We start from the raw sequence: 14,215 nt of genomic DNA on the forward strand, positions 1-14,215 counted from the left end.
AACATAAAGAGGGATGAGACAGGAACTCGCTCTCTTCCAGTCTGAAGATTTCACGGAGGTAAGAGCTCTCTAGTGGATTGGCTGCTTTTCTGATCTCCAGCTTGAACCCTAGTATCTGTCTCTAGGTTTTTATTATTCGTGCTACTCTCACTCACACCCAGGCAAGGGCACTGGCACACATGTAGGTAACACACAAAGGTAGAGAAGGCTCTTGAAGAATGACGCCTGGCATTGTGTTCTGGCCTATGCACCTGTACTCCCTCCCACACACTATCTGGCTGAATCTGGTCCTGAACTCCTCTGGGTTCGGGTAACCCTCCTATCTTAGTTTTCTGAGTAGTTGGGACCACACATACCACCACCATACCCAGCTCTCGATAACACTTAATTGTTGCTTTTCACCAGGATGCTAATACAATGACCTTAAGCTCCTGAAAAGATGGTGAAGTTTTAGTACGGGCAAGTAAGAATAACAGGAATTACGGAGGCCGTACAGTAGAGCGAAAGTTCTCTAGCATCTCCTCTAGCCACTGGTCCTAAGGCCAGGGGACCAAGAGGTCTTTCCCACTTCATTCCGGTTTCAGGACGATTCCTGCACAGGGCCAATGCCAGATCAACTGCTGTGTGGCTGTTTGTAATCTAGATTTCAAAAGATTGGCTGGTGGGGCTCTGCTCCCCTCACTGTGGGTAAAGTAGTCTGTGCCTCAGTTCCCAGTCACATAAACGGGTTACAGGAAATGCAGCTGCCTTGATTTGTGTTTGCAGTGCTGGGGATGCACCAGGGCCTCGTGCTGCCAGCCAAATGCTCTACCACTCTGATTACCGCTAGCATAAAAGCCAGATAAAGGTATCCCTCGGTCTTCTGACTGGCCCTGGGTATGTCTTTGGGTGTCAACTGCTGACCCCCACTCATGGCAACTGTGACAGTGTCATCAAGGTTAGCCATCTCATGACCTGTTGACCTTGCCCTGTCTAAATAATAAAACCCACCTGTCGACAGTGCAGTTCCCTGCTAGAGGCCACCAAGCAGCCACTACTTGACTCCACCATCTGTGTGCCTTCATGAGAGAAAAGGGACCCTCTTGGTTCCTGATGTCCTAAACTATCATGCGTATGTATATTTGTGGGTGGAATTTTTTGTTGTTTTTGTTTATTGTGCACCTGAGTATTTTGTAGGGAAATACCGTGAATGGTAATGAGAAAAATATGCATTTCCCCCTTCAAACTAAAAACTTAAGTCTACCATTTCTTGATTGCACTGAAAAAATAACTACCTAGACTTGTGGTTTTCCCATTGCTAGCCCATCCTCCACCAAGTCCTTGCTCTTCCACACCTCTCTCCTGGTTCCTCTCCCTGGATTCTCAGTTTTAAGGAACCCAGGATCTGTCTCCCTTCCCCCTAGTGTGAGAGGCCACCATTCCCCACACTGACTGGTCTAGCAAAGTTCCAGTGGGACCTTGAAACCGATGAGTGTAACACGACTAATAAAAAGCCCAGAGACAGCCTGGCGGTGGTGGTGCACGCCTTTAATCCCAGCACTCGGGAGGCAGAGGCAGGTGGATCTATGTGAGTTCGAGACCAGCCTGGTCTACAAGAGCTAGTTCCAGGGTAGGCTCCAAAACCACAGAGAAACCCTGTCTCGAAAAACCAAAAAAAAAGCCCAGAGACAGATACAGGGGTTCAAGCTGAAAGATCAGAGAAGCAAAGCAGCCAACCACTAAAGAGCTCTTACCTCTGTGAAATCTTTAGACTGGAAGAGAGCGAGTTCCTGTCTCATCCCGCCTTATAGTCCTCTCTAGTGCTGGGATTAAAGGCATGTGCCACCACGGCCCAGCCTCTATGACTAACTAGTGTGGCTGCTGGGATTATAGGTGTGTGCCACCATCCTGGCTTGTATGACTGACTGGTGTGGCTACCTTTGCACTTTGATCTTAAGACAAGGTTTATTTATTAGATTATAAGCAAAATATCACCACAGGTAAGGCTGGGACATGGAGATTTTGAGAGGATGTTATAATTCCAGTATAGCTAATAGTTGGTTGCAGACTTTTTTCAAAAAGTAAATGAATTTTCCATGATTAAATATCATAAAATTTATGACAGAATATAAGATGTTAACATATTTTAAGTCAATAAATAAGGTAAAATCCAGTTTCCAGGCATTGAGGGATGGTTCAGTTGATAAAGTGCTTGCCTTGTAACCATGAAGACATGAGTTCAGTCCCCACACCCATATAAATGCTAGGTATGGTGACACGTGCTTGTATTCCCAGTAGTGGAGTGGAGGAGCAGAGACAGGTCCATTACTGGAGCTTTTGGCCAGCCAGCCTAGCCTTCTAGGTAAGTTCCAGGTGAGTGAGAGACTCTCTAAAGCAAGGGACAAAACCTGTCTTAGCTACTGTTCTGTTGCTGTGGGAGACACCATCACCAAGGCAACTTAGAGAGCACTTGATTGGGGGCTTGCTTACAGTTTCAACGGGTGACTTCAAGACCATCAGGGTGAGGGTGTAGCAGTAGCTGAGAGCTTACATCTTCCACATGTAGCAGGCCCAGAGGAGGTGGCAGGGAGAGGAGAGAGAAAGACTGAAACTAGACCTGCTGCGGGCTTTTGAAATCTCCAACAAGACCACACCTCCTAATCCTTACCAAAACGGTTTTGTCACCTAACCAGTGCACAAAGGCAGAAGTAGTTTACTTTTGAGTTCAAGGCCAGCCTGGTCTACAGAGTGAGTTCTAGTACCTCCAGGAGCTACGTAGAGAAACCTTGTCTTGAAAAAACAAAACAAACTAATCTTCTCTCTTTTCTGTGCTGAGTATGAACCCAGGCCTGCCCATACCAAGCAAGCTGCTGTTTGTGAGCAATCTCAGGCAACCAGACAAAGCTATTTATTTTTGTCTTTTGTGGCGGAGAAACATAAGGAATTCCTGAGCCCACAGCGCTGGTTGGAGAGCATGGGCAGTGGTGTGGACAGAGGATGGACACGTGCAGGGTCTTAGTGAGGGCGCTGCTCCGCAGATGCACAGCAGCCGAGCAGAAGGAAGGGCTGGAGGGCTGGGGCATGGCTTAGCAGTAGAACACTTGGCTAGCATACCTCAGGTCCCCAGTTCCATCCTGTCCCTATAGTACGTTCACGTTCATGCAATAGGTGTAGTGCGTGTGCCTCTGTGTAGAGGTCAGTGTCGGGTGTTTCCTCAGTCACTCTTTGCTTTGAGTCAGGGTCTCACCAAATGGGCCAACAAGATCCAGGGATTTGTCTTTCTCTGACGCTACAAAGTAGGGACTACAGTCTTAGGCCACCATTCCTGGCTCTTTTTTTTTTTTTTTTTTTTTAGACAGGGTTTCCCTATAGCTTTGGAGCCTTTGTAGACCAGACTGGTCTCGAACTCTCAGAGATTTGCCTGCCTCTGCCTCCTGAGTGCTGGGATTAAAGGCATGTGCCACCACTGCTTGGCAGACTTTTTTTTTTTTTTAAAGACAGGGTTTCTCTGTCTGTACAGCCCTAACTGTCCTGGAACTAGTTTTTATAGATCAGGTTGGCCTCGAACTCACAGAGATTTGCCTACCCTCCTGAGTGCTAGGGTTAAAGGTGTGTGCCACCACCACCCAACTCTGTTCCTGGCTCTTACATGCATATTGTAGATCTAACTCAGGTTCTCATACTTGAATTGTGTAGCAAGTCTGACTGAATTCCAGAAAGAAAATATTCCGGTTTGGTTTTTCTATTTTGTTGTAGGAAGAAGCCCAGTATGCAGTAGGTGCTCTATAAATGTCCAAAGGACTCTTATAACAAGCGTTCTTTTGGAACACTAACCAGCTCCCAAGTCATGACACAGAAACTTGTTATTAGTTATGAATGTTCAGCCTTATCTTGGCTCTTGTTTTAATCTGATTCTCTTTATCTACATTTTGCCTGAGGGCTTTTTAACCTTCTTCTTTCTGTGTATCTTACTTCCCTGTTTCCTGTGGCTGCCTGGCTGGTGGCTGCCTGGCTTCTGACCCAGGTGTCTCCCTTTCTTTCTCCCTTATTCCTTGAACCTAGACTTCTCCTCCTCCTCATTCTCTCTGCCCACCAACCCCGCCTATCTACTGCCTAACTATTGGCCATTCAGTTATGTTTTTTATTAGAACAGTCAGGAGCCTTAGGCAGGCAAGGTGAAACAGCAACCTGTCTTTACTTAATTAAACAACTGCCATTGGGTTTTTATTGTTGTTGTTGTTTGTTTGTTTGAAAAATGGTCTCATGTAATCCAGGCTGGCCTCAAACTCTCAATCCTTCTATCTTAGTCTCGCAAGTGCTAGAACTAAAGGCATGCACCGCCACCTGACTTCTGTGTGCTCAGCGCTTTAGACTACTGAACACTAGTGCTGACTTGTACATTCCTCTAGTCAAAACAGGAAGAAAGAGAAGGACAAGCTCAGCTTGTGTGTGGCTCAGTCATAGGGGAACAGGTATAAAAAGCCGAATGATCCTGTTCTGTCCTGTAGCGCCCGTGCCACTACAAGACAGTACGGTACGTGAGCCAGGAACTAAGCTGGAGACTTAAAAACACAGAGACACAGACAAAGCCAAGGACATGGGTCATTCTTGATATGAGAATGCCTAGAATGCCCAGTTTATGTGCTCAGGGGAAGCTTATATAGGGATCCTTAGCCACGCCCAGCTCTCGGGATCTTTCAGCTGTGGGTCTCATCAGCCTGCCATCAAGGTCTCAGAGCAGCTGCAGGCAAAGAAAGTCAAGGGGCCAGGGCTCTATAGTTCCCAACATACAGGAGATGACCTGACGCCTTCCAGAGGCTAGCAGAAGTACTGTCACTGTCAAGTGAAAAGGAAAGCCATGGGTAAAAACGGGAGGGTGGTAGGGACCTCAGACATGGTTCCACCATTTGAACTGAGACCTGCCTCACTTCTCCCAGAGGAGAGGGGTCTTGGTCCCACTTGTCCCATGTGGTTTGGAGCCAAGGTGCTTCAAGATGTAATCTCAGGAGCCGGAGGATGCTCTATTCTTTCATAGGACCTGAGCTCAGTTCCCATCTCCCACATGAGACTCACAACTGTCTGTAATTTCAGTTGCAGAAGCTCTGATGCCCTCTTTGGCCCCTGTAGGTTCCACATATGGACATGAAACACAGACATACATGCAGATGAAATACCCATATACATAAAATAAAATTTTAAAAATAATGTAAATAACAGATTCTATAACAGTCATGGCCAAATTAATAGATTAAAGCTGAGGTGATGGTTCAGTGGTGAGGTGGCACACTTGTAATCCCAGCACTGGGGAGGCAGAGGCAGAGTGTTCCCTGGGCCTAGCCGTTGTCTCAAACAATAAACTGAGTGACTCCAGGAAATTACACTATATGTTCACCCCTGGCCCCCATGCACATGCACATGCACAGACAGGTACATTTGCACATGGACACATAAAGCTCTTGAATCAGCTTCCAAAATGCAGACTACCTATCATTCCTGCATTTTGGAAGCTGGGGCAGCAGAACAGAGAGTTAGTTCATGGACAGCCTGGGATACAGGTAAGATCCTGTCTCACCGGAAAAAAAAAGAATCTAATTGTATGACCACATGAGAGAATGGGTCCTGGGTCTTGAATGGGGCTCCCTCCCATCTCCCCATCACCAGGTTAGCACCAAAACTGGCCTTCCTGCCCTCAACACGGACCCACTCACCTATAGTCTAACTGTGGCCCTCCTGTGCTAAACTGACAACCGTGCTATGCCTGATCTGCATCCCTGCCCCTCACTTCCCTCTCCAAACCAGGGGACAGCCTCCCTTCCTCAAAACCATCTAAGAACCCACGGCTGAAAGACCCCCAGGGAAGTCCCCAGAGCTCCATGCTGATGCAGTCACACCATTCCAGAGAGTCGGAAGACAGCCCAGAACCTGCTGCCTCTGTAGAGCCAAGTGGGGAGGAATCACAACCCACAGCTTCCAGGTAGGTGGCGCAGAACTGGCCCAGCTCGGTTACAGTTAACACCGATCCAGGCTGGGAGGAAGCTCAGTTGGAAAGGCACTTCTTTTCACAAGCACGAAGACCGGAGTTCCACCTCCAGAACCCATGTGAAAACATCTCAGCATGGTACTGAGGAGGGAGGACAGGTGGACCCCTGGGGCTCACTGTCCAGCCAGTATAGCCTAATTGGTGAGTTTCAGACCTGAGGTTGACCTCTGGGTGCATGCATGTTCATGCACACGCATAAAAACAGGCCAGTTATGACGACACACACCTTTAATCCCAGCACATGGGAAGCAGAGGCAGGTAGATACCTATTAGTTTGAGGCCAGCCTGGGTTACATAATGAGACCGCATTTCCAAAAGAAACGAAGAGATGAAGAAGGGAAGGAAGGAAAGGAAGGAAGGAAGGAAAGAAGGAGAGAGAAAAGTGGAATTAGGAGGAGCAAAATGACTGGTAACTGATGTCTTTGAGGAAGACAGTGTGGGCTAGGTGACCACATTTACTGAGTTAAGAATATTGAGGCTGAATTAAAAATATTGAGGCTTGGAGCTGGAGAGATGGCTCAGTGGTTAAGAGCCCTGACTGTTTCAGAGCACCCGAGTTCAATTCCCAGCACCCACATAGCAGCTAGCAACTGTCTATACCTCCAAGCTCTTACATAGACATACATGCAGGCAAAACGCCAATGCAAAAAAAAAAAAATAAATAAAAGTAAAATAAAAAAAAAATATTGAGGCTTGTGCTCAGCCCAGTATAAGTTCTCCATGTATGTCTGTCTGATTTCAGGTCACAGCAGACTTGCTAACAGTGGCACCATGAAGCCACAGGTGTTGGCTCTGCAGACTTGTGTGAGCCACACATCACCTAATCCTCCCTCCCAGAAGGTCACAGAGATTTAATCCTCTGCTAAGCCAGTGGGGATACACTGCTGTGAGGCCTCCCAGTCTACAAACATAGGGGAAGGGACAAGAATTCTATCCATCTTGTGTTATTTTTTTTTAATGTTCACTAAGAAATAGCACCTATGGGGCTGAATAGATGGCTCAGTGATTAAGAGCACAGGCCTTCCAGAGGTCTTGAGTTCAATTCTCAGCAACCACATGGTGGCTCAAAACCATCTATAGTGGGATCTGATGCCCTCTCTGCGATAACAGTGTACATGCAGAAAGAACACTCATATACATAAAAAAATAAATCTCTCTTTAAAAAAAGAAGAAATACCACATATAGAGAAAAAGACAAAAAGAAAACCAATATAAAACAAACAGCAAAATGTGGAGAAAAATCTTGCTGGTGCTCCAGAAGCCACACAAATGACCTCAGTGGGACAATGAGGACTACTGAGAACTCAAGAACAATGGCAATGGGTTTTTTTTTTTTTTTTGAGACAGGGTTTCTCTGTGGCTTTGGAGCCTGTCCTGGAACTAGCTCTGTAGACCAGGCTGGTCTCGAACTCACAAAGATCCGCCTGCCTCTGCCTCCCGAGTGCTGGGATTAAAGGCGTGCGCCACCATCGCCCGGCGGCAATGGGTTTTTGATCCTACTGCACGTACTGGCTTTGGGGGAGCCTAGGCAGTTTGGATGCTCACCTTACTAAACCTGGATGGAGGTGGGCGGTCCTTGGACTTCCCACAGGTCAGGCAACCCTGATTGCTGATGAGGGAGAGGGACTTGATGGGGGAGGGGGAGGGAAATGGGAGGCGGTGGCGGGGAGGAGGCAGAAATCCTTAATAAATAAATAAATTAAAAAAAAAAAACAAATGACCTCAGTGTAAAACTTGTTATTCCCTCTGCAGTGCTGGGATGGAATCCAGCCTCTTATCCGTGTTCTACCGAGCTACCCCAGCACCTAAAAATATTTTTAAAAATATTTGTTTTGAAGCCAGGCGGTGGTGGCGCACACCTTTAATCCCAGCACTTGGGAGGCAGAGACAGGTGGATCTCTGTGAGTTTGAGGCCAGCCTGGTCTACAAGAGCTAGTTCCAGGGCAGGCTCCAAAGCCACGGAGAAAGCCTGTCTCAAAAAACCAAAAAGAAAAAAAAAATGTTTTGAGACACAGTCTTACTGAGCAGCCCTGGTTGGCCTGGAACTTGATCTGTAGACTAGATTGACTTTGAACTCAAAGAGATCTGCCTGCTTCTGCTTTCTGAGTGCTGGGATTATAGATGTGTACCACCATGCCTGGTTAGAATTCTCTGTTTTCTTTTTCTTCCCTTTCTCTTTCCTTTCTTGGTGTGTGTGGATGGGAGCTGACTTGCAGCACATCATCTGTGTGACTGTCAGAGGATGTCCAGGACAACCTATGGTGTCAGTTCTGACTTTCCACTTGTTTGAGACAGTGTCTGTTGTTCTGCTGTGGACAGGCCAGCTGCCTTGTCACAGGGTGCTGGAATTACAGTTCTTGTACTACTCCCTTAGCTTTTACATAGGCCTGCTTGTGTGGCAAGGGCTTTTATCCATGGAGCTACCGTTCAGATTCTTTTTTTTCTGTTTTTTTTTTCTTTTTTGTTTTGTTTTGTTTTTTGTTTGTTGTTTGTTTTGAGACATGGTTTCTCTGTGTAACAATCCTAACTGTCCTGGAACTTAATTTGTAGACCAGGATGGCCTCAAACTCACAGAGATCGCCTGTTTCTGCCTCTGCCTCCTGAGTGCTGGGATTAAAAACATGTGCCACCAGGCCTGGCCCAGATTCTTATTTTATTGCCAAGTAATACTGCACTCTGTAAATTTCACCCTTTCAAAGCAGACGATCTGGGCACCTGCCTAGCAGGCGCCAGGCTCTGGGTTCCATCCTCAGCCCTGTGTAGGGGAAATGGAACTGATGTATTTTTAAACCCTAAGAAGCAATTTCCAGGCCCTCCCTGGAAGATTCAGAATTACTTTTCGTTTAGGTTCTCACCTCCCTTTGTTCTTGAGAAAGTAAGTGTGTAGGGATATGTTGTGGTATATGTATTTGTGCCTGTGTGTGTATAAGTGTGTCTGTGTGTGAGCATGTTTTGGGGATAGAACCCATAGCCTCTCATACTATGTGAGCTATGCTGAACTGCTGGAGCTGCACCCATCACATTGTCTTGGTATGTAAGTAACATCTAGAAGGACTTCTCTGTTTTCCCTCTTCTCACCCAGCTGCCTTGTGGAGGACACAAGAGCTGCCTCTGACCTCCTGGAGTCACCAGAAGAGCTGACCCCCCTGCCTCCTTCCCAGGTGAGCCTCCTCTTGTAAGGTCTATATCCTGTCTGCGGCCAGCAGCTCTTCACTGCCCACAGGGATGCAGGGACATCCTTGTGTGAGACTACAAGAAAAGAAATCAAAGCAAGGCATGGTGGTGCATACCTTTAACTACAGAACTTGGGAAACAGAGGTGGGTAAACCTCTGAGTCCAAGGTCAACCTGGACCATATAGTAAATTCTAGACTAGCTTAGGCTATAGAATAAAGCCTTGTCTCAAAAAACAAGATAAGCTGGGGCTGGAGAATGGCTCAGCAGTTAAGAGCACTGATTGCTCTTCAGAGAATCCGGGTTCAGTTCCCAGTACCCACATGGTAGCTAACAACTGTCTATAACTCCAAGATCTAACACCCACACACAGACATACATGCAGTCAAAACACCAATAATTATTTTAAAAAAAGAAAAAGAAACAAGGTGAGGGGTTTGGGGATGTAGGGTAAGAGGAGGAACAGTTGGAGATGTAGCTCAGTTGGTACAATGCTTGCCCTAGAGTGCATGAAGACCTGGGTTTATCCCCAGTGTTACATAAAACAGGCATGATGTCCGTGATTCTAGCACTCGAGAGGAGAGGACAGGAGGACTAGGAATTGAAAATCAGCCTCAGCTATATATCAAGATCAAGGCCAGCCTAAGTTATGTGAAATCTTATCTCTGACAAAGAAGCAAAAAATATCAAATGGAAAAAAAAGGAAGCATATTTAACAAGTGGTGCTGGCATAACTGGATATCAACATGTAGAAGAATGAAAATAGACCCATATCTATCACCATGCACAAAACTCAAGTCCAAATGGATCAAAGACCTCAACATAAAGCCAGTCATACTGAACCTTATAGAAGAGAAAGTGGGAAGTACTCTGGAACGCATTGACACAGGGAACCATTTCCTAAATAGAACCCCAGCAGCACAGACACTGAGAGAAACAATTAATAATTGGGACCTCCTGAAACTGAAAAGGTTCTGTAAAGCAAAGGACATGGTCAACAAGACAAAATGACAGCCTGCAGAATGGGAAAAGATCTTCAGTAACCCCACATCAGAGAGAGGTCTGATCTTCAAAGTATACGGAGAACATAAGAAATTGGACACCAAAAGAACACATAATCCAATTAAAAAAAAATGGAATACAGACCTAAACAGAGAACTCTCAACAGAGGAATCTAAAATGGCTGAAAGACACTTAAGGAAATGTTCAACATCCTTTGTCATAGAGAAATGCAAATCAAAACAACTCTTAAGATTCCATCTTATACCTGTAAGAATGGCCAAGATCAAAAACACTGATGACAACTTATGCTGGAGAGGTTGTGGGGAAAAGGGAACACTCCTGCATTGCTGTTGGGAATGCAAGCTGGTACAACCCCTTTGGATGTCAGTGTGGTGATTTATCAGAAAATTAGGAAACACTCTTCCTCAAGACCCAATAATATACCCAATATTGTGCCACAAGGACATGTGCTCAACTATGTTCATAGCAGCATTGTTTGTCATAGCCAGAACCTGGAAACAACCTAAATGCCCCTCGACCGAAGAATGGATAAGGAAAATGTGGTACATTTACCCAACGGAGTACTACACAACAGAAAAAAATAACAGCATCTTAAATTTTTCAGGAAAATGAATGGAGCTAGAAAACATCATTTTGAGTGAGGTAACCCAGACACAGAAAGACAATTATCACATGTACTCACTCATAGGTGGTTTTTAAACATAAAACAAAGAAAGCCAGCCTACAAACCACAATCCCAGAGAACTTAGACAACAATGAGAATACTAAGAGAGACTTACATAGATCTAATCTGCATGGGAAGTAGAAAGTAGAAAAAGACAAGGTCTCTTGAGTAAATTGAGAGCATGGGGACCTTGGGGGAGGGTTGAAGGGGGGAGGGAAGAGGCAGGAAGGGGAGCAGAGAAAAATGGAGAGCTCAATAAATATCAATTAAAAAAATGGTCAGCTGGGCCGGGCGGTGGTGGCGCACGCCTTTAATCCCAGCACTCGGGAGGCAGAGGCAGGCGGATCTCTGTGAGTTCGAGACCAGCCTGGTCTACAAGAGCTAGTTCCAGGACAGGCTCCAAAACCACAGAGAAACCCTGTCTCGAAAAACCAAAAAAAAAAAAAAATGGTCAGCTGGGCAGTGGTGGCACACGCCTTTAATCCCAGCACTCGGATGGCAGAGGCAGGAGGATCTCTGTGAGTTCGAGGCCAGCCTGGTCTACAAGAGCTAGTTCTAGGACAGGCTCCAAAGCAAAAAAAAAAAAAAGTCAAAGAAAGAAATAAAAGTAATAATAAAAAGGAATCTTATCTCAAAAACCAAAATTCCAGTGGGGGCACAACTTAAAATAAGGAGTAGCTTATAAGGGCAATGTGATACACACCTTTAGTCCTAGCTCTCAGGAAGCAGAGGCAGCCTGCTTTACACACTGAGTTCCAGGATAGCCAGGGCTACGTAGAAGAACTTGTCTCAAAAAAGAAAAAAAAAGGGGCTGGAGAGATGGCTCAGTGGTGAAGAGCACTGACTGCTCTTCCAGGGGTCCTGAGTTCAATTCCCAGCAACTACATGGTGGCTCACAGCCATCTGTAATGAGATCTGGTGCCCTCTTCTGGCATGTAAGCATACATGGAAGAAATGTTGTATACATAATAAATAAGAAAACAAATAAATAGTACGGGTTTAAGGGTTGGTCTGTAACTGAGTAATAGAGCACTTCCTAGGATGCAGGGGTTTAATCCTCAATACTGAAAGAAAAAAACGGGGGGGTATGTTGGGGCTGCTGTTCCTAAGACCCCATTCTCCCACACTGCTGCTTTATTCTTGTGTCTCTTTACAGAACTCAGGTGGAAGGTTTGTCCCCCAGTTTGCCAAACCAAAGAAGACAAGAAGAAAAGCCAAGGCGTGGGAAGAGGTTCCAGAGAGCGACACCGGAAGCCAGGTAAGAGCCTCCCTTCCCTTAGTCGGCTGCTCCTGCTGATTAACCGTGGTCTTCCTTGATGCTGCCCCTGACTTGGCAGTCACACTCAGGCTCCTGGTATGCACTGTGTGCTAAGCAGCACATCTGAGACCACTCTGTACCATGGCTCAGTTTACATGGAGATAGTCAAATTCAGAAAGGTAGTATATTTTTCCTGACAGCTTCCTCTGCTTCTTGGGGGCTTCTGTACAAGTCAGGAACATTTAAAAATGTGGGGGCTGGAGAGATGGCTCAGCAGTTAGAAGCACTAGCTGCTCTTCCAGAGACTCCAGAGTTGGAGTTGCAGGCAGTTGTGAGCCCCCTGAAATGGGTGCTGAGAATCCAAGTCAGGTCCTCTGCAAGGATACTATACACTCTTAAATGCTTGGCCATCTCTCCAGCCCTCAAGAGTCTTAGGATTGCCCTTGCCATCATGAATCCTGGGGTTGACAATGTTGCTGATGCCACATGCCCCTGGAGGAGAGTACACAGTGGCCTTTGCTGCAGCAGTGTTTGTAATAGTCCCCGACTGGAAACATGCTGGGTAACGGTCAGTGGGTGAACATTAGGGATGGGGATGGCTCAGTGGTAGAGCACTTGAGTAGGCAGTACACAAATGTCAATAGATCGCACAGAACCCTGGGTCGTCCATTCTCAACACTGCTTAAACTGTAGAAATGGGAGGATCAGAAGTTCAAGGCTATCCTGGGCTATCCTGAGCTATGTACCCTTTTGAGATCAGATTGGGCTTCATAAGAACTAGTCTTGGGAGGGGTCGGGAATTTGGGGGGTTGGGATTGTAGAGTTAAGGCAAACAGGTGGTTGACAGGTAGGAAAGGCAGAGTGGATAGCATGTGGGAGAGGTGGAATGCAGCTATTTTTTTAATTAGTTTTGTTTTATTTCTTTTTGTTTTTTGAGACAAGGTTTCCTCTGTGTAGCTCTGCCTTCCTGGAACTTGCTCTGTAGACCAGGCTGGCCTTGAACTCACAGAAATCCACCTGCTTCTGCCTTCTGAGAGCTGGTATTAAAGACATGTGCCACCACCACCTGGTTTAGAGTGTAGATTTTTTTTTTTTTAAGAACAAGCAAATGAACCTGGGAAGTGGTGACACACGCCTTGAATCCCAATTCAATTTGGGAATTACCGAAAACAAAATAAGAAACTCCCAGTACTTGGGAGCCAGAGACAGGTAGATCTTTATGAGTTCCAGGACAGCCAGGGCTACAAAGAGAAACCCTGTCTCCAAAAAACAAACAAATGACAAAAAACAAAAACAAACAAACAAACAAAAAACCAGCCATAGTTGGGCACATTGATGCATACTGGTAATTGCAGACCCAGGTGTCTGAGGCAGGAAAATTTCGAGTTCAAGGCCAGACTTTACTACATAATGACAGCCTATCTTTTCTTTCTTTTTTTTTTTTTTTTTTTTTGAGACAGGGTAGTCTCAGGATAGACATAGACCTGACTGTGTCTATCGTCAACAACAAAAAGTGCAGCTTATGGGCAGGCAAGATGGCTCAGCCTGTAACAGTGTTGGGAGACGGAAGCAAGTGTCTGAGTTTGCACCAGCTTGGTCTATGAAGCGAGTGCCAAGCCAGTCAGGCTGCACAGGGAGACTTAGTTTCAAAACCAGTATACGCAACAAGCGCAGCCTGAGTAGCAGGTCACTGTTGCCACAGCTGCTTAGCTTCCTCATCATGGTGGCACTTTCTGGAGGGAGAGATTCTTAGACAGGTGACATGGAGCCAAGATTGGCTCCTAAACTTCTGATTCTCCTACCTCTGCCTAGCAAGTGCTGGATTACAGATGTGTGTCACACCGCTGGAAGGTAGGTCTTCCCCAAGCTCACATCACCCCATCATGACATTGTACTAGAGCAACTCAGGGTGTCAGCATTGGAAGACGTGAGTAAAAGGCACAGGGAACTTTCTGCAGCAGTTTTTACAACATGATTGCAGTGACCTCACAGGAGAAAAGCACCTACTTCACCATCATCATCATTGAGCTCTCGAGACAGAATCTCACTATGTGGTCCAGAACAGCCTCAGACTCTGA

General features: G+C 46.0%; 1 protein-coding gene across 4 annotated transcripts in view; it reads left to right on the forward strand.

Moving 5' to 3' along the window:
* Positions 1 to 14,215, forward strand: part of Brme1 (break repair meiotic recombinase recruitment factor 1) — a 60,053-nt gene that overhangs the window by 3,022 nt on the left and 42,816 nt on the right. For 3 of the 4 annotated variants that reach the window (XM_041663554.1, XM_041663553.1, XM_041663556.1), the window contains exons 3-5: positions 5,779 to 5,953; positions 9,102 to 9,180; positions 12,036 to 12,137. In XM_041663554.1, coding sequence (XP_041519488.1) covers positions 5,779 to 5,953; positions 9,102 to 9,180; positions 12,036 to 12,137 — 356 coding nt within the window. Of the gene's footprint in view, positions 1 to 36; positions 59 to 5,778; positions 5,954 to 9,101; positions 9,181 to 12,035; positions 12,138 to 14,215 lie in introns of those variants that run through there. The other variant, XM_041663557.1, reaches the window with a different exon arrangement.

Source organism: Microtus oregoni, unplaced genomic scaffold, assembly GCF_018167655.1.
Source record: "Microtus oregoni isolate MIOR12 unplaced genomic scaffold, Mior012 000014F_ref0000157, whole genome shotgun sequence".
Lineage (NCBI taxonomy): Eukaryota > Metazoa > Chordata > Mammalia > Rodentia > Cricetidae > Microtus > Microtus oregoni.